Genomic DNA, 17,702 nt, shown 5'->3' on the forward strand with positions numbered 1-17,702 from the left:
AAAGCAGGCTTCAGGCTCTGAGCCGTCAGCACAGAGCCCAATGCGGGGCTCGAACTCACGGACTGTTGAGATCGTGACCTGAGCTGAAGTCGGATGCTTAACTGACTGAGCCACCCAGGCGCCCCAAGACTTCAAAGAAATTTGATGCCCACTTCAACCCCTCTCCCACCTCCCTGTCTTCCCTCGCCACCCATAGGGGGATTCATTCTCCTGTGTGCCTGGGGGTTCTGGGTGGAGAAGTGTGAGGAACGTTGGACTGGTTGATCTCCAAGGGTCATTCAAGTGTTAGCATTCTAGAATTGTAAAATGTGCTGTGGTGTGTGTGTGTGTATGTGTGGAGGGAGGAAGTGGGGTTCATGATAAACTGATCTCATAGAAAGACAATTTAATATCTTCTTTATTCTTCCTAAAGTTCCAGAACTGGAAAGTTCCAGTGGACTCAGAAGTTGGAAGGGAGAGTGAACTGGCTACCTTGGCCAGCAGGGGGCGAAGGGAGAGAACAGTGGGAGTCAGGAAGTGGGGCTGATATTTAAAATGTTCTATTCTGTAATCTTCGGATCAGAGCTAACAGATTACAAGCGTGGCTTCTAACTCAATCTGGCACAAGAGAATGGAGATTCTCCCCAACCCTTGCTTCTAATTAAGCAGCCTCATGTGCTCAGGGCCAGCAGTTACCTTCAACACACACAGGCACACACACATACACCCTCAGCCCCTACCCCATCCTTGGGCACTCCCCCAAGTGTCTGCCCACCTGCCTGCGGCTCCCCGGCTCCCCCGTGCTTACCTGCACAGCCAGGTTCCTGCTACAGGTGGGGTGGCTGCTCTTGCCCACCCCTCCAAGCCCCAGCTCTCTGTCACTGCCCACGCCCTCCCCCAGGCTTTGAACACACACTTGTTCACCTCATGTAAGATCAAAAATAAACTCTCTCTGGAACCTGTTCAAAGGCTAATGTGCATCCTCTCTTAATTATTGATTTGTTTATTACAGACGCTCGGGTAGGACATTCAAGGCGGCCGCTGTGCCCAGGGCCCACCTCTAGAACTCCTACCCCTCGCTGGAGTGGGGGGAAGGCTGGGGGAGTGATCTTGTCTTGGGAAGGGGTAGTTGGCTGCTGGGTGAAACCCACCCACGGGGAAGGTCGCAGACTAATCCTGCCCCCCAACAAAGCCTAGACTGGCCCAGTGATCACAATGGAGTCCTCCCACTATCCCTCTCTTCCCTATTACAAGGAGAGAACCCCTGGCAGAGGGCTGTAGGGATGCAGAAGGGCAGGCTTGTCCTCTTTCCTCCCCCTTTCCTTCCTGCCTCACTACTGGGCAGTTACACGCAAGAAGTGGTTCCGTGCGGTGGGCGCAGTGGTTGGGGTTTAACGCCTGCCTCTTACTGCCGAGTACCAGCTGGGCGACCTTGGACAAGTAATGTGACCTCTCTGGTTCTGTTTCTTCCTCTGCAAAACAGGGCGTTTGTGAGGATTCTGTGAAATCGTGCATACGAAGGGTGTAGACGAATGATACACCTAGAGGTCAATACATCGTGGTTGCCTTTGTCATTCCTTTTCTTGTCCTCATTCTGCTCCGCTTCATCCCTGGGACTCCAGGATTGCAGGAGATGACCCGCCATGGCCCTCACAGTATGTGGGGGCAGCCCCTGGAAGGTCCCTGCTACACCTAAGCACAGTGGGGACCTCGAGCCTGGGCACGGCCACGAGCTCTGCAAGAAAGGGGACGGATCCTTCAGACAATGTTCTGCAGAAGTACTGCCCAGCCCTGGGCGAGGGGAGCACAGAGCTGGTCACTGGAAGCACGGCCTCCAAGGCACACTGGGAAAGGGTCACAGCCATCCATCCACAGGGCTGGGCTCCTGGGGCTCTCTCTTTTGGGGTCCTGAGGGTAGTTCTCGAATTTGACATGATGAAGGGGGCATCCCGATGTCCCTGCCTTTTGGGGGTCATTTGCCTTACACCAGTTGGAGGGACCCGGGGTTTGTGTCCAGGCTAGGTCTCTGGGACCCCCTCCACACTCCACGCCCTTACCCCAGGGCTCTCGGGGGGTCTGGCTCGGGCTCACTGGGGCTAGTTTGTACCCCGCCCCCACTTCATCCCCTGTCGCGCCCCGCCCCCCCAGCCCAGAACTCCCTGGGCTAGGCTTTTGTTCCCCCGGTTCCCAGGCAGTGCAGCTGGTGCTGTGGGCTGGGGAGGGGGTGGAGGACGGCAGCAAGCCTGTGGGAAGGAGCTGTCTCTTCATTCCAAAGGCGAGCATGGCTCCTCATGTCCCTTCCCCCCAACATAATGCTTCCCCAATTCCCACACTTGTGTCTCAGCAAATAAGACTTTTTTTTTTTTTTTTTTTTTTGTGGTTTTCCACTTGCTCTTCATACCTACTTAAATGTGTGTGCGTGCGTGGTTCCCAGCAACCGTCAGCACCAGAGGGAACTGGAGCCGATTGGGTAATTTCTTTCTTTGAGTCCCAGGTATGTGGGCAATGTCTTCCTCTCTGAGCCCAAGGACTTTGGGGCATCACCTCTCTAGCCTTCTGATCTCCTGGAGGTCTGTGCTGCTGTCAGAAATAGAAGTCAGGATGGTTTCCAGCAAGCAGAGAGGGCAGAATTTAAGAGCACCCTACTATGGGGGCTGAACCATCTGGGAAAGGGTGGGGCCCCTAAAGGAGAATATAGAGGAAAAGAAGGGAAATGACATAGCTACATTTTTCAGGTGAGGATGGAAGAGGCTCAGCAAGGTGACAGGATGTGCCCAGGCATCCGGCCAGTAGGTGCTGGAGCTAACATCTGGACCAGATTTGCCTGGAACTAATGCCCATGCTTTAGCTGCTCCTCCAAAGAGAGACCATAATGAGAGGTGTGGACAGAAAGCATTGCCTTGGCATTCCCTTAACTCTTGAGACCAACCGGTGGTTGATAATTGCAGGCAGATCAGGTGTGAAATGCTGATGGAATGTGCAAAGGTCCTGGTGTCCACTGCCTGGTTAGAAGGAACCAGTAGCTGTCATTTGTGGAGTGTTCCATATCCACGAGGCATTTTTACATACAACCTCTTCTTGGATACTCGGGATGACTGGTTCCCCATGTGGCAGAGGAGGATGTGGAGAATCAGAGAAGTCAAGCAGCGTGCCCAAGGTGACACAGCCCGATAGGTTTTTGACACTAAATGAACAAATTCATTCAGAGCTGAATCTGGAAGCTGGTGTTTGAGCCAGGGCAGGGTAAGGTGTGATCCTGGCTGTTTTGCTGAGAAACAGGTGGAGAAACGAGCAGCGTGGGAGGTAGTGACGGCGTAACAGGAGACTAGGGGCTGAATAGCGTGGCTGGATTGGCCGGGAAGGACTAGAGCATGTAGTTGGGCCCCAGGAGGTAGGGAACAGGGCTTGGGTTTCTGCAGGACAGAGGCCACAGTACTGGGGCTGGTGGGCCTGGGCTCAGCCCCCTGCTCTGCTGGGTGTGAAGAGCTCATGAGAGCCCAGGTGGTCTGGCTTTGCCTTGGAAACTGCTGTTCCCAACCTTCTCCTGACTGTGGAACTGACATCAGGAGCTACTTATCTCTCTGTTCTGGAAGCCCCTTGATAATTGCTCTGCCAGGGACAAGTTTACAGCAGCAAGTATAACTCTGGGGTGTGGAGGAGGTAGTCAGCTCAAGGCACCCCAGTTCTGTCCCAAACTTCTCTTAGGGACATGCGTGGGGTTTTAGGCAGCAAAAAGGTACATTAAATCACCTCCAAAATGTGTGATGCCCACTCTTGCGGGGACATTGAGGTAGGCCCCGGGGAGAACAGAGTGAACAGCAGGGACAGGTCCTAGCCCTGTTGGTGCTTAATAGACTGACACTGAGCCCTTATTTACGATGTGTTGAAAGGTTTCAAAGTGCAGGGTTTTGCTTAACAAACATGTGTAAGGCATCTGTTACTTATCAGTTGTGTTTAAGGGGTTGGCAAATCAGTACATAAAACAAGCAAGGTCCTTGTCCTCAAGAAACTTATACTTTAAAAGCTGGTAATAATGGGGAGGGGGGTGGCGCCTGGGTGCCTCAGTCGGTTAAGCATCTGCCTTGGGCTCAGGCTATGATCTGAGTTTGAACCCCGCATCAGGCTCTCAGCTGTCTAGGCAGAGCCCACTTAGGATCCTCTGTCCCCCTGTCTCTCTGCCCCCCCCCAAAAAAATAAGGGCACCTGGGTGGCTTAGCCCATTAAGGGTCTGACTCCGGCTCAGGTCATGATCTCAAGGTCCCTAAGTTGGAGTCCTGTCGGTGGGGCTCTGTGCTGACAGCTCAGAGCCTGGAACCTGCTTCAGATTCTGTGTCTCCTGTGCTGCCCCCACCCCCCCCCCCCATGCTCTGTCTCTCTGTCAAAAATAAACAAACGTAAAAAAAAAAAAAAAAAAAAGGCTGGTAACAGGAAGAACATCCCCTTCTAGGTGAACAAAAATTCACCTAGAAGGTTCTGCCCCACCTTGTCAATTTCAGCCCCCTCCATTTCCTCCCCCCTCAATTTCAGCTTCCCAGGTTGTCAGTTTTAGCCCCCTCCTCCCTTCCAATTTCAGCTTCCCACCTTGTCAATTTCAGTTCCTTCCTCTGCCAAATGAAGGCCATTGGCCTGGCTGCCCTTTGCTCAATACAAAGTAGGTGGGGTGTGTGTAAGTTACTGCAGGAGGCTTAAGAGGAACGGTCTTTGACAGAGGGTGGACGTGACTGTCTGCCCTCTACCCTGCTCTTTGCAGAACCTGCAGTGGACATGGCTGGGAACCCCCTGCTAGGCAGGACTGTGGCGTCAGTCCCTGTGGCACTGAATTCCCACCCAGCCCAACTGCTCACAGCCAGTGGTGACTCAGCAGGGGCTACCCCCTGGGCAGAGGGAAGCTAACCCTCCTACCCCCCAACCCTGGAGCAACAGCCTGGCAGGAGAACCAGGGAGGGCCCTGGGGTTACTTCTCAGTGCCCAGTGCCTTGTTCCACATGGCGCTCAGGCCTGGGGCCTTCCCTGGCTGCTGGCGACTCTGGGGTCTTGGAATGCAGCTGAGAACATCCATGGGAAGTAGAGAGGCTGCAGGGGACCACCCCACAGCTCAGCCCCACGCAGTTAATTTGCTAGGGGGCATTGCTAGGGGGCTCTGTTTCCTGCACGTGTGGGATGAGATTTAGGGTGACCAGGGCGTTTGCCCGTTGGTGGATAGTTGGTTGGTCCTGAGGCTTCCCAGTGGAAGCAGGAAAGCCTTCTGGGTACCTCAAAAGTGGAATAATGAAGCTAACACACACAGAATGCTTACTGTGTGCCAGGCACTGTTCAAGGTGCTTTACTGCATTATCTCACAACCACCTTGTGAGTTAGGCCCTGTGAACCCCCACTTTGTGGATGGGGAGACCGAGGCACAGAGAGTTCAGTGCCTTGCCCAAGGTCAAATGCTATTGGGTGGCTCAGTCATCTCACTGGGTCTATTACATGAAACCATATTTAGTTTTGTTACAGTTGCCTACCATCTTGTACCCAAGGTCACAGCACCTGTAGCCTGCAAGACTTGAAGTGTACTTTAAAGGGGCCATTGAGAAACCTGAAGGTACTACCAATGACCACAGTGGGGAAGGATCAGAAAACTGATTTTGAAGCGTAGGGAGGGCCCTGAGGATATTTTGCTCGGAGAAGAGTTGAGAGGTGGGCACCCTTTTGACTGGCTTGTAGAAATGAGACTAGACTTTTCCTTGGGGTTCTAGGTGTACCTCTAGTACCAAGGATGGATGCTTCAGGGAGGCTGGTTTTAGTATTTGAAACTGAAGGCTATCCAAGGAATAAAGCTGTTTGTGGACAGACTGGGAGGGCTTGGTTGGTGTGAGCTTCCTGTCCCTGAAGGTGTTCAAGGAGGCACAGACTGAGCCCTTGGAGATGTCATGAGCGGATTTCTGCATCAAGTAGGGCTGTGGGTCTTTGGCCTTGAGAGTCCTTTCCAGCCCAGAGATTCTGTGAATCTCTCATCCAGGGTAAGTAGAAGAAGTAGAGAATCACCTGGGCAGCATCCCCAGTGAGGAACCCCAAGCCCCCTCCGGACACTCCCTCCAGGGCAGCACAGGAGAATCTGGGTATCCTCAGAAAATAATGGACAGGATTGAGGAGTGAGAGGCAAGGGGCTCTGTTCCCCCTGGCAGGTAGCTCCAACCTCCTGGCAGGTGCATTCCCAAGACCTTGGGATTTGAGTCAGGATCCTGAGCTGGGGCATCTTGTTGTTAGATTCTCTTGTTTCTTTTGACATCTTGTGGTAAGTGGGGCTTTCACCCTCCATGTATGATCAAAACTCCCTCCTTGGCACCTGGCCTTCTGGATACCGTTACATGTCCCCAGCCTCCAACCGTGCCTTTCCGCCTCACATCTTGAGTTTGGGTCACCCAGGAAACAGGCTTTTTTCTCAGACCCAAGTCCAAGTTGGCCAGCTCCAATAGCTTTTTGGAACAGCAGGTTCTTCAGGGCATGGTTTTCCCTCTGTCTCCTCTGGTGCTCTCCTAGTCACTACCAGTACATTTCTTTTCCCAGCTCAGAGTTTGGGCAGGAGGCCCTGTTTCTTCTCAGACTGGAAAGTCTGGCAGCACAGCTACTGGATTTAGGCTGACACCACAGGAGTAGGGCATGGTGGGTGAATCCAAAGTGCCTGGGGTCTGGCCTGCATCCCTGTGACATGGTCCCTGCCTTAGGAGTGTGGGTTCATGGGAAAAGCGGATGTGGTTGGGTTTGGGTTTGGAAAGGCAGACATGTGAAGAGTGGGCCAGCAGAGGTTGGCGGGGGGGGAGGTACTGGGAGGTGATGACTCCTGGGTCAGCGTCTTAATGTTTGTATGCCTGCTGAGTCTTTACTCCCTTCCTCCTTTCCTAGAAGGCAAGGGATTTTGGCTTTGGGGATACCTTACAAACAAAATAGTCAAGGAGGAATCTCAGGTGCTCACACAGCTGGAACATGCCCTTTGGGATGAGACAGGTGTTCAGTTTTCTCTGGATGGCACAGAGGTTGGACTGCTGTGCTCCAGGGGGTGGCCTCCCCTCCACCTTGATGGGGGGCTACATCCAAATCAGGGGTTCCCACCTTATCCAAACCCTTACTACCAGAAGGCAGCTGCTCCACTGTAAAGGGTTTCTAAAACTTTCCAAAACATTTCTTTTCATTTTATATAGAGAGAGCACGAGCAAGCGTGAGCGGGGGAGAGGTACAGAGAGGGAAAGAGAGAGAATCTTAAGCAGGCTTCATGCTCAGCACAGAGCCCCACATGGGGCTCGATCCCACAACCCTGGGATCATGACCTGAGCTGAAATCAAGAGTCGTTTGCTCAACTGGCTGGGCCATCCAGGCGCCCCATCTAAAGCTTTACTTTCTGTTAAAAAAAACTTTGCCTCCTCTTGCCTCTGATGGGTCAGCTGGGGCTATAGTGCTAAGTTTCCTCATTTCTAAGACTGCAGCTGGCAGGAAGAGGTGGAAAGGTTTATCCCGATTGGCAGGATGCTGAGCTGGGTCCTGATCTCTCTGGGACCCAGTGATGGCTGCAGACTTAGAATCACTATGTGTCAGGCATTATTCCTTGTCAACCAGGACGTTTTTACCAAGGAGACACCCCAAATGCTCTGGATCCCTGTTGACGAAGAGGAGGGTATCTACAATGGACGCTTTCTCCTGCTTTCTCAACTAAATCTGGTGTGTCTCAGGGGTTAAGAAATGTTGAAGCAAGAGTGTATTACATCCCTGGGTGAAGTGAGCACCTTCTTGTACTTATGGTGAAACTTCCTAAGTTTGTACTTAACAAGGTCCCTGCACCTGATATAGTCAAGTTTTTTTTTTTTTTTTCACCCTAATTGAATAATATTCAGGTCCACGTAGAACCAGAGGATATTCAAGCTGGAAGGTATTTTGGGAGTCATCTTGGTACTTTTCAAACTGCAACGTGCTTATCAATCGCCTGGGGAGCTGGTTAAAATGGATAGTCTGGTTTAGTAGGTCTGGGGTGGGGGCCTTATATGTCTCATTTGAAGAACTTGCAGGCGATGCGGACGCTGCTGGCCAGAGGGCTACACTTTGGATAGCGAGGTCCAACCTAGTCATTCTGCAGACACGAAAGTTGAGGCCCAGAGGCTTAGGTGATTTGCCAGTGGTCAGAACTGGAACTCTGTTCTCTCCATTCCTAGTCTATCTGCTTTAAAAAGGGCCTCCTTCCTTTTAAGCTGCCACTTCCTGCTCAGGCCCAGGGCTCTAGCATAAACAGAACATCCCATCTTAATCCCATTTTACTGTTAGGATGAAAGGCTTCTTGTTCCATCAGGGCCCCTAGCTTCACAGCCTGCATTTTTATTATCTCCAAAGGGGTTTTAAAAGTTTTTTTTTTTTTATTTGTTCTGACTTACGGGCACCTCCCCTTCTCTGCTGGAGATGGGAAGAATCGGTTCTCTCACTCCCCCCAAAAAGTGTGCCGGGCATTGTTTAGGTACAACCATTTCAGTTTCAGCCTGGAAAAGTACTGTTGGGCGCCATCCCTTTGTCGTTCCCTGCTTTTTGTACTCTCCCCTGGGGTGGTCTGAGGAAGGTTCTCTGTGTATCTCTGCTGCCACCTGCTACCTCCTGAGGCCAAACTTTGACTCTGCCTCAGTTTCCCAGGCTTTCAGGTATTCTCAGGCCTCTCCCAGAATGGGACTTTCAGGGCAGGGTGGTTCCCAGCGGACAGAGGGTATCAGGGGGTTGGCCTAGGACCAGTAGGAACTGGTTTGTCAGACTAAGGAGGTCTCCACTCTCTGTCCCCTCCTGCTGGTGGGAGGGCAAAATGCCAGTCTGGGGACAAGGCCATAATGGCAACAAGGGGGTAAAAGTCTCACCAAGGCTGAGGGATCGCAGAATGTAAGGGGAAGTCGGGAAAACTGCCTTTTATAGACATGTTCCTTTCTTTCCGTTTTTTTTTTTTTTTTTTTCTTCCCAAGTTTACTCACAGCGACAGTGCCACTCGCAGGCGCCTGGTCTGTCTGTGGTTGCGCCTGGGGTGGGCGGGTGGCACCCGCATACCCCCTTCCCCCATCTTGCCTGCAAGTTGCCTGACCTGCATCGGAATCCATAGGGGGGTGGGGGAGAAGCCTCTCAGATGCTGGATGCAGTTGAATTCAGCGTATTCGCCTCGTCGCCTGCCCTCATCCAAGATCGGGGAGGAGAGCCCAGCTTTCTTCTGCGTGTGAATGCTGTAGTGTGTTTGCCTGCTCGGACTTCCCTAACCCTTTCTTTTCCTTTCCCACAGCGAATGCTCTGGTTTTCTCAGCAAACAGCTCACATTTGGCATTTTGACGTTTTATTAAAAAAAGAAAAAGAAAAAGCCCTACCCAGGCAAAAAGCGGGGACCCTTCTCTTCTCCGATGGGATCCGAGCTCGCGTCAAAGGCTGCACCTGCTTTGCGCCCCTACCAGGAAGGGGTGCTTGTGTGGGAGGGAAGAAGGGAGGTTCTGCGCCCCCGAATCCGGAGAAAGCAGCCCGCCCGCCCCCTCACCGGGCAGCCAGAGCAGCGCACCCGAGAGCCGAGCCCAAGAAGCCGGCCTCTGACGGTGCTGGTCTGCTTGCCAAAAAATGCCCCTTGCATCTCAATTTCCCCGGCCGTTTCTCTCCCACGCACGACTCGCCCGGGGCCACCTCGGCTCCCTAGCGCAGTCCTTGGGGCGCCGGTTCCATCCCTCCCCTCCCAACGCCGAACGCAAAGCCCACCGCCAAGAAGGCGCAGGGGGTGCGGGGTGGGGGCACCAGCCCCTCCCGTGCCCCTCAGTCCCCTCCCAGCCGAGCCCAGCTCCCAGACTCTCGATCACGGAAATAAGTGTCATTTAGACGGAGGACCGCGCGTCCGCGGACCCCCGTCCCTGGCTCTGGGTGCTTCTCTGCGGTTCCAGTGCGCTCCCGAACCCCCCTCCCCCGCCGCCGTTTTCGGGCCTGTGCCCCCCACCCAGACTCGGGAGCACTCCCCGGTCACCTCGGCTGCGTCCATTTCACTTCCTCTCGCGGTCCGGATTGCAGCAAAACACCGGGCAGCGCGAGGGCCAAAAAGTGGAAAGGAGAGCGCCTTTCGGCGTCGCGCAAGCCAGCTCGCTAACTCCCCCTCCCCAGCCCAGACCCTCTCAATCCCAACTGCAACTTTTTCCCTTCCGTCTTGGTTTCCCCTTGGCCGCGGCGAGCGGGCGCCGGGCCGCGAGGCGTGGAGCGGGCGGGCGGCCGCGCGGCTGCGGGTGGCGGTGCGGGCGAGAGCCGCGAGCCGCGAGCCGGTGGGTGGGTGGGGAGGGAGGAGGGGAGAGGACGGGCGGGGAGAGAGTGGGGTGTGGGGAAGGGGAGGGGGAGAGGAGGGAGGGGGGAGATTCCGCTCTCCTGCCGCTCCCAGCCGGGGCGGGGGGGAGGAGGCCGCGAGGAGGGAGGGGAGGAGGGAGGGGAAGAGAGGGAGGGAGCCGAGGAAGACGCTCCGATAACCCGTGCGTTTCGTAAGGCTCTGAGCACTTGTACATTTCTGCAGGCGCGCGACGAGCCATTCGCGGCGGCTGCTGCAGCTCGGACTGCATCCTCCTCCTCCTCCTCCTCCTCCTTCCCCCGGGCTCCGGGTGTGTGTCGTCGTGAGTGTATGTGTGTGTGTGTATTTTGCAGGTGTGTCCGTTTTAATTCTGCCCAGTAGGTGGGACTTGGTGACTTTAGCACCATATTTTTCCTTTTCTTTTTTTTTCCTTTTTCTTTTTTGCCTCCCCACCGTCTGTTGCAACCCTGCAAAGTCTCGGAGTCGGAGAGCGCGGCTCGCTTCCCGAGCCCCCGGACCCGGCGAGCCGGCGAGCGCCGAGCCGGCCACCATGCCAGGCAGACCGCGCCACTAGGCGCTCCCCGCGGCTCCCACCCGGCGGCGGCGGCGGCAGCGGCGGCGGCGGCGGCGGCGGCCGCGATGGTTTCAGACGCTGAAGGATTTTGCATCTGATCGCACGGCGTTTCAAAGGCAGAGGCCCCCCCTCCCCCTTCCCCCCTCCCTCGCCGTCTTTGTTTCCTTCCCCCCCAGCTCTCCCCACTCCCCCCACCCCACCCCCCTCTCCTCTCCTCCTCCTCTTTTTTAGAAGCCGCGATCGGAGATGGATGTCTCTCTTTGCCCAGCCAAGTGTAGTTTCTGGCGGATTTTCTTGCTGGGAAGCGTCTGGCTGGACTATGTGGGCTCCGTGCTGGCTTGCCCTGCAAATTGTGTCTGCAGCAAGACTGAGATCAATTGCCGGCGGCCGGACGATGGGAACCTCTTCCCCCTCCTGGAAGGGCAGGATTCAGGGAACAGCAATGGGAACGCCAGCATCAACATCACAGACATCTCAAGGAATATCACTTCCATGTAAGTCGGGCGGCAGCTTCCCCAGCCCGCCTCCCCTCTCGCTCCGCGTCTCCCCCACGCCCGCCCGCCCGCCCGCCCTCGGCCGGGAGCCGGCCCTCCGCCCGCCCGCCCCAGCTCGCCGCTGCCCGTCGTCTGCCGGGCGCGCGTCAGGCTCGCCGTGGCTCGGGAGATGCTTTCGGGCGGCGGAGTCCAGGTGATCCGGCCCCGGCACGCGTGAGCCGGGGCTTGCGTGTGTGCCTCTCCTTGGAGGGGACCCCAGCCGGCCGAGGGCTTACGGGGCCCAGCTCCCGCCCCCGCCCCCACCCGCTGTGGCTCGTCGAGTTCTTTGCCCCCCACTGAATAGCAACAGTTTGGCCACGCTCGAGTGGAATAAAGTAGACGAGGTTCGATTCCCGGCAGAGGCGGCGGCAGTGACAGCGGCGGCGCTTAGCCGGTAGGGAAGGTGACAGGGACTGTACGCGATCCAGCCGAGATGTTTAACTATTTCCTTTTGGAAACCGCAAAGCACGCTGACAAGTAAACAAGTTGGGAGCTGGCTGCTCGCGGGGAGACTTTGGACATGTCGTGGCCGTCATGGACGCCTACCTCTTCCCTTTCCCTCTCGCCCGCCCTCTCCAACCCCATTTTGGGCATTTCCGAGACACCCCCCCGCCTTTCCCACCCTCATCTGCATCTGGGCGCCTACAGATCCCGTCCTTGTGAGCTTTGATGACTGCTCCGGTAATTCCGAGTCAGGATGGAGAACGGAGCAGAGGGGACTGGCGTGTCTTGGGGATGGGGGTTATGTGATCTTGCAGATGCGTTTTTTGGGGAAAATCCAACTCGGATCGGCGTTTTGTTTGGTTCTGCCCCATCTGAGCGAGACCTATGGTGGCCCGTATTTCCCACCCGTCCCCCTCCCCCCAACCTTGGGTAGGGGTCGGGGATAGAACTGTGAGCCCCGGGAAAGAAGAGCTCAGGGTCCAGGGAAGCTGGGCCATCTTTTCTTCCACTGACCTCAGGGCCAGGTGACCCCCCCCCCATTTTGACATCCAGAGATGGGTGTGGACGCACTGGGGTTGCCCAGGGCATAGCTCTCTTATCCCCCTCCCGAGGTCCACACCCCTTGGGGTCCCTCAAAGTGAGTAGGAAGCCAAGAGGGATTCACACTGAAGTCTGGGCTGGGGTCTCAGGAAGGCGTTTGGGGTGGACTCAAGCCCTGCTAAGTCTGCCATTGGTGCTGCTCTCCCCGGCGGCAACCCTCCCTTTGCCTCAGAGATGGGGCGGCCAGGCCGGGAGGAATGCAGTCCTGCTCTCCCAAGAAAGCCCGCCAGCCTTTTGGTTTCGTGGAGAGTGTGCTCGTGTTCTTGCCACTAACGGTTTGAGGAAATGTACGGCCTGGGAGATGTCTCTGACTCCTGGCCCAGGAGACCAGCTTGACCCACATCTTAGCTCTGCTGCTCACGTCCTCACTACCTTCAGCGGGTGGGCCTGGGATAAGACAAACAGCCAAGGTGGGAGGGGTTGGAGGGGGGCAGGGGCTAAACAGGATGGACCCAACTCTGCCTCTCCTGCCCTTCGGGCCACAGCATTCCAGCATCCGGGAGGATGCTTGGAGGAGGGTCTGGAGCGGATTGTCAGGGAAACTCCAGCTGGGAAGTGCACCATCGGGCTGTGGGGGCTGGGGTGGGGAGAGCATAGCAGTGGGTCCAGGGGCTCAGGAGTGGGATCTAGGGATTTCCAGGGGGATTAGTGGGCCAAGGATTGGAGAGAAGGGGGCCTGGTGTGGGTCTCTGGGAGCTGGGGAGCCTTATTCAGCTTGTTCTCTGCTTCCAGGATATGTGTATCCGTAGGAAGCCAGAGGGAGGCAGGGATGGCCACAATCACGTAGGCTCTCTGTAGCCAGGCAGAGGTTTTCAGCGCTCCTCTGAAAGCGATGCTTGGGGAAGCAGTTTGATCGAGGAGAGTTGGCTTCTCTTTCCAGGCAGTGGTTCCGAGACAGAGGTGCTGGAAAGGTGGGTGATGGGTGGGGATGGGGCAGTCTCTTGTCCCCTTGGGTGTTGGAGGACTCCAGTGGGACATACAGGAGGACGGTGGGCAGGGAGTGTATTGGGAGAGTGTGTGTGTGTCCCCATCCTTGCTTCGGGACTCTGCAGATGGGACTCCTCTCTTTAAATCCACCCCAACACCTAAGAGCCAGGGAACTGGATTCCCACAGGAGCTGTGTGGAGTGGCAGGTGGGAGAGAGGCAGGTCAGAGGTCATGGGTCGGATGACCCTTCCTCACCCCATCTTTTCCCCAGTGCCCTGTTACATCTATGGCTGGTATTGACTGAACTCGGGGAAGGGCTTCGTCTTCTAGCCCAGAGGCAGAGATCAGTGGAGGGAGGCAGGGGGAATCATGCTCAGCCTGGGAAGCAGATGTCACCGTGTCCTGTTTTACCCGAGGGAATGGAAGCTCAGGGTGGCAGAGTAATGTTTGGGGGCACGTAGCCCCAGTGGAGAGCCAGGCTTGGATCTCTGTCCGTCCAACACCAAAGATGAGGCCCCAATTCTGCCTGGAAGCCTGTGGAAGCAGGCCGGGAGGAGGGCCTTAAGGACAGACAGAAGCTCTCACTGCAGGGCAGGAGGCCCGACTTCGGCATGATCTGGCAAGGGGGCTTGAGTTGAAGCCGGGGCTCGGCCGGAGGAAAGCGTGATCTTACGATTTCTGGCGCTATCAGAGATGCAGAGTTGAGGGGTCCTGCAGTCTTCTACTAGCCTGAAGCTCTTGCTGGTGGATGCTTAGGGGTGCAGCTTGGGCAGACTCTGGGGGATGAAGAAGAGGCTGGGGTGTAGCCAGATTTCGACATCAGGCCTAGCTACGGGAACTGGGGGGGGGCTGGCTTCCACAGATGTTGTGGGACCGTAGAGTTCTAAGGTCCTTCCCTCAGTGCTTAACTGACAATACGTAAATTTTAAGACAGTTGAGAGGTGCCTCATGGTCTTTCTCTCAGGGTCGTGTGTGGCTTGGCTGTTGTGTACCCATCGGAGGCTGGCTGAGGGTGCCTCTGATGGAGCAGGGGGCTGTCCCGTTGGTATCAGGAGGGAAGCCGCTGTAAGGCATCAGGGCAGAAGTGTGGGTCTGCCCTCCGCTCCTCCCCAAGGGCCCTCTCCCTTGGCCTCTTTCTGTTTAGGAGGCCAGTCCTTCTGGAGCCCAGGGCACACAGTAACCTTACCTAGAAGGGTCCACGCACTGCCCTGCTGCGCTTTGGCCCCACCAGGCTCTGACGTCACAAAGGCAGAGGGCGGTGGCTGGGAGGTGGGCCCACTGTCTAGGTCAAGCCTGCCTGGGGTTGGATCTGAATGGTGTCTTCTTTGACTGTCTGAAGATCAAAGGGGAGGAGATGGCTCACAGGGCCCAGAGTTCCTGGGACTGGCTACCCCGCCTTGGGAATACCATGAGCTCTTTCTTGGCTGGGACTCTGAGCCACCAACTGGGTCTCTGCAGGAGCCACCCCAGGATGGCTGGTGTTTGCAGCTCTCAGGTCCTTCTGTGTCCCCGGTCTTCCCTGCAGGCCCTTGCCTGGCTGGGTGAAGGATCTTTCGGGCTTTGGCTGCTGTATTGACTCCTTGATACTTAGCCTTTCTAAGGATCAAGGGAAGAGCCAGCCTTGACAATTACCCTTGAGAGCTGGGATGCAGGCAGGGGTGTGAGCCAGGCCCCAAGGGCATCATGGAGCTCAGCCAGGCTCTGGAGAGTTAGGCTAGGCCTGAGGGAGGTGGGCTCAATCCGGAGGCCTTTGTGGTGAGATTTGGAAGGGGGAGTGGTGGCAGCTCTGGGGAGTGGGGCGCTTCTGGAATGAAAACTGGGGACCCTGGACTCCAGAGGTCCTGGGATTTTGCTTGGAGACAGAGTCTTCAGCCCCCACAAGCCCAAGTGAGTCTTTCCCGGCACAGTCTGGGGCCCAGGGTATCATCTCTACAGCTCCAGGGGGACCTGAGCACGTGCTGGTTTTAGGGAACACTGGCCCAACCTGACCCTAGCGTTGAGAGCCTTTGGGGACTGGTCCCTGGAGGGCTGAGCCTGGGGCCTGGGAGGCAGCTCAGGGTCCTGCCTGGCTGGAGTGGCGCTTGCGGCTGTGAAGAAGGGAGGGGCCTGATGTCTGCTCCCCTGGGATGCTGTCTGTCCTTGCCCCGCCTGTCCGCTGCCTTCTCTTCCTCTCCGAGTGTAATGGGGGAGAGCCCTCGCCCCAGCTGACTCTTAAGTGGGAGTGTGGGTGGGCCGTGACCTTCTCTCGGGATGACCTTTGCCAGTATTGTGGCATCTCTCCTGCCACTGGACTCCGTTCCTTGGTTTATACTGGGATCACAGGCAAGGTCTCTGGCCTCCCTTCGGGGCCTCCAGGTGGCCAGAGGGAAGGTAGACTTAGAGAAAGGGATGAGTCACCATGAGTCCTACCGCTGGTCGTGCCCCTAACCCACTGTGAGCCTTAGGAGGTGCTGTAGCCTTTCTGAGCCTATAAATTCAGCTATGAATTGAGGCCATGGGGCGGTGCCCCTTCCATCTTGGACATCTGCCATCCTAGCCCAAGGAACACCCCTATGAGGCTCTGTGAGGCCACTTCTAAGGGCACCGTCTTTGGGGTTGGTAGCTGACCTTTGTGATGCACCCCAGAAGAGGGCAGGGCTGATCGCTCTCTGGCCATTGGCCATTTTCCCCTTCCTTCTTCCTTCCCTTCCTACTTCTAGAGAACTCTGGCTCACCTAGAAAGAGCCACACAGTTTGGACTCAACTGCCCAGACCAAATGCCACACTTAGCAATGTACTGGGGCCTGCAGCCTCTGAGAGGCCAGACACCCGGCTTCATGGCTGTCTGTTCTCTCCTCTGCGCTCAAGGCAAGAAGGAGACCTCCCTCTGCAAAGCTTCCAGTCATTGCCCCAGCAGAGACCTCCTCTGGATGTGAGAGGAACATGCTAGAACTTCCATTTCAAGTTATTCTTGTCTAGAAAAGGGAATGTTCAATATTTAGCATATGGACTGAAGATACACAAGCATATGGTTTAATAAATAGGAGCGTTCTGGGGTCACAAGATAAAATTTTTATTGCTAAAGCATGCGTAATCAAAAAACCTTGGTGTGTCCATAATCCAAAAGGCTTAGAAGAGCCTGGGTTTGGGAGGGAGGTGGGTAGACAGTAGGATAGGTGACCCTGAAGCCCAGACTCTCCCTCTTGGCTCTGTTCCAGGGGAGGGGTGGGTTGATTGGCAGGGGGAGCAGGGAAAATGAGAGGAGGGGTCAGGCTGGGTGGCAGAGGAGAATCTCAGCACTGGACCACTGGAGGGCCAGGCTGGGTCTCAAAAGACTATCTCCTAGTACCCGTCAGGTCCTGCCTTTTGTTTCTGTCCAGGAAATTCTTTACCTCTTGAACACCTCAGCATTTCTCTTATGCTTTCCAGTTTACAGTGGTTGGGTTTATTTTGGCCACAGCTACTTGAAGCGCATAAGCAGGGATCATAAGCAGTCCCATAGTACCGATCAACAAAATAAAGAAAAGGGTTGAGCTGCATGTCTCCCAAAAGGAAAGCTGTAGAAGAGTCTCGTGACTCCTTCTGTGGTGCTCCAGTCATGACTTCTCTGGTTCCATGGACTCTTCTTTCTGGTGGTGGTCCTTTGGCTAGACATCCTGTGGCTCCATTTTCATCCAGAAAGTTCTTTCTCCCACGGGGGGCAGCATTCTGGAAACGGTCCGTCTGTGAGGGATTGGAGGACAGCTGAGAGTCCTGGAAGATGGGTCTAGGTGTGGCCTGAGTGGAGGCTGCATTTGCCCCGCCCCTCACCAGATCTGGTGGTGGCTGTCAGCCGCTCAAGTCGTCTGTTATCCCATGAGCCTCACTCGCCTTCACTTTGGGAAACACATACTCCTGGAGACCAGGCATGTTTGCTGCTCCTGTTTGATGGGTTGGATCACCAAGGATGAGGACTCCACTGAAGTCATAACAGAAGCTCAGTGCCCACTGGAGCCCTGGGAGTCCCCATGAGGATCCTTAATTTTGTGCAGGGCTCACCAGAACTCATGGTGGGAAGGATCGGCTGCAGGCGTCCCCTCCCTCATGTTTCTGCCCAAGGGGACTGCGAGAGGCCCAGACAGAGCCAACGACTTGCCTGTGGTGCCGGGTTACTGGAGGGTCCCTCTCTCAGGTGCTGGGGCAGGCGTCACCCTCTTCTGCTCTGTCAAAGCCAGAGCTTTGCCCACAACTGTGTCTCCCTCTGGGGCGATGTTTCCAAATCCGGGGTCCCCAGAGGCAGCAACTAGACGAGGCTGGCAGCCACACGGCTCCTTGTAGCCTGCGGCCCTCGCCAATTACAGATTCACTCGGTGAGGCTTTCTGCTCTGCT

The 17,702-nt window shown here is 55.8% G+C and overlaps 1 protein-coding gene and 2 long non-coding RNA genes across 9 annotated transcripts in view; 2 read left to right on the forward strand and 1 right to left on the reverse strand.

Annotated features, from left to right (window-relative positions):
• NTRK3 (neurotrophic receptor tyrosine kinase 3) overlaps nt 1-17,702 on the forward strand; it is a 464,920-nt gene that overhangs the window by 72,610 nt on the left and 374,608 nt on the right. The window contains exons 1-2 of one of the 7 annotated variants that reach the window (XM_053223579.1): nt 10,396-10,586; nt 10,752-11,344. The exons of 1 other annotated variant lie outside the window; for it this stretch is intronic. In XM_053223579.1, coding sequence (XP_053079554.1) covers nt 11,097-11,344 — 248 coding nt within the window. In that variant the 5' untranslated portion in view covers nt 10,396-10,586; nt 10,752-11,096. Of the gene's footprint in view, nt 1-10,394; nt 11,345-17,702 lie in introns of those variants that run through there. 5 more of the 7 variants (XM_053223582.1, XM_027068007.2, XM_027068010.2 and 2 more) reach the window with 5 other exon arrangements.
• Nucleotides 11,378-16,388, forward strand: LOC128315861 (uncharacterized). Its single transcript, XR_008298975.1, has 2 exons — nt 11,378-15,241; nt 16,054-16,388. It is a non-coding gene; the product is annotated as an uncharacterized LOC128315861 (long non-coding RNA).
• LOC113601948 (uncharacterized) lies at nt 13,747-15,538 on the reverse strand. The gene is made up of 2 exons (XR_003423303.2): nt 14,541-15,538; nt 13,747-14,130 (listed from the first exon to the last, which is right to left on the reverse strand). It is a non-coding gene; the product is annotated as an uncharacterized LOC113601948 (long non-coding RNA).

The sequence above is a fragment of the Acinonyx jubatus genome, chromosome B3, assembly GCF_027475565.1.
Source record: "Acinonyx jubatus isolate Ajub_Pintada_27869175 chromosome B3, VMU_Ajub_asm_v1.0, whole genome shotgun sequence".
NCBI classification, from domain to species: Eukaryota; Metazoa; Chordata; class Mammalia; order Carnivora; family Felidae; genus Acinonyx; species Acinonyx jubatus.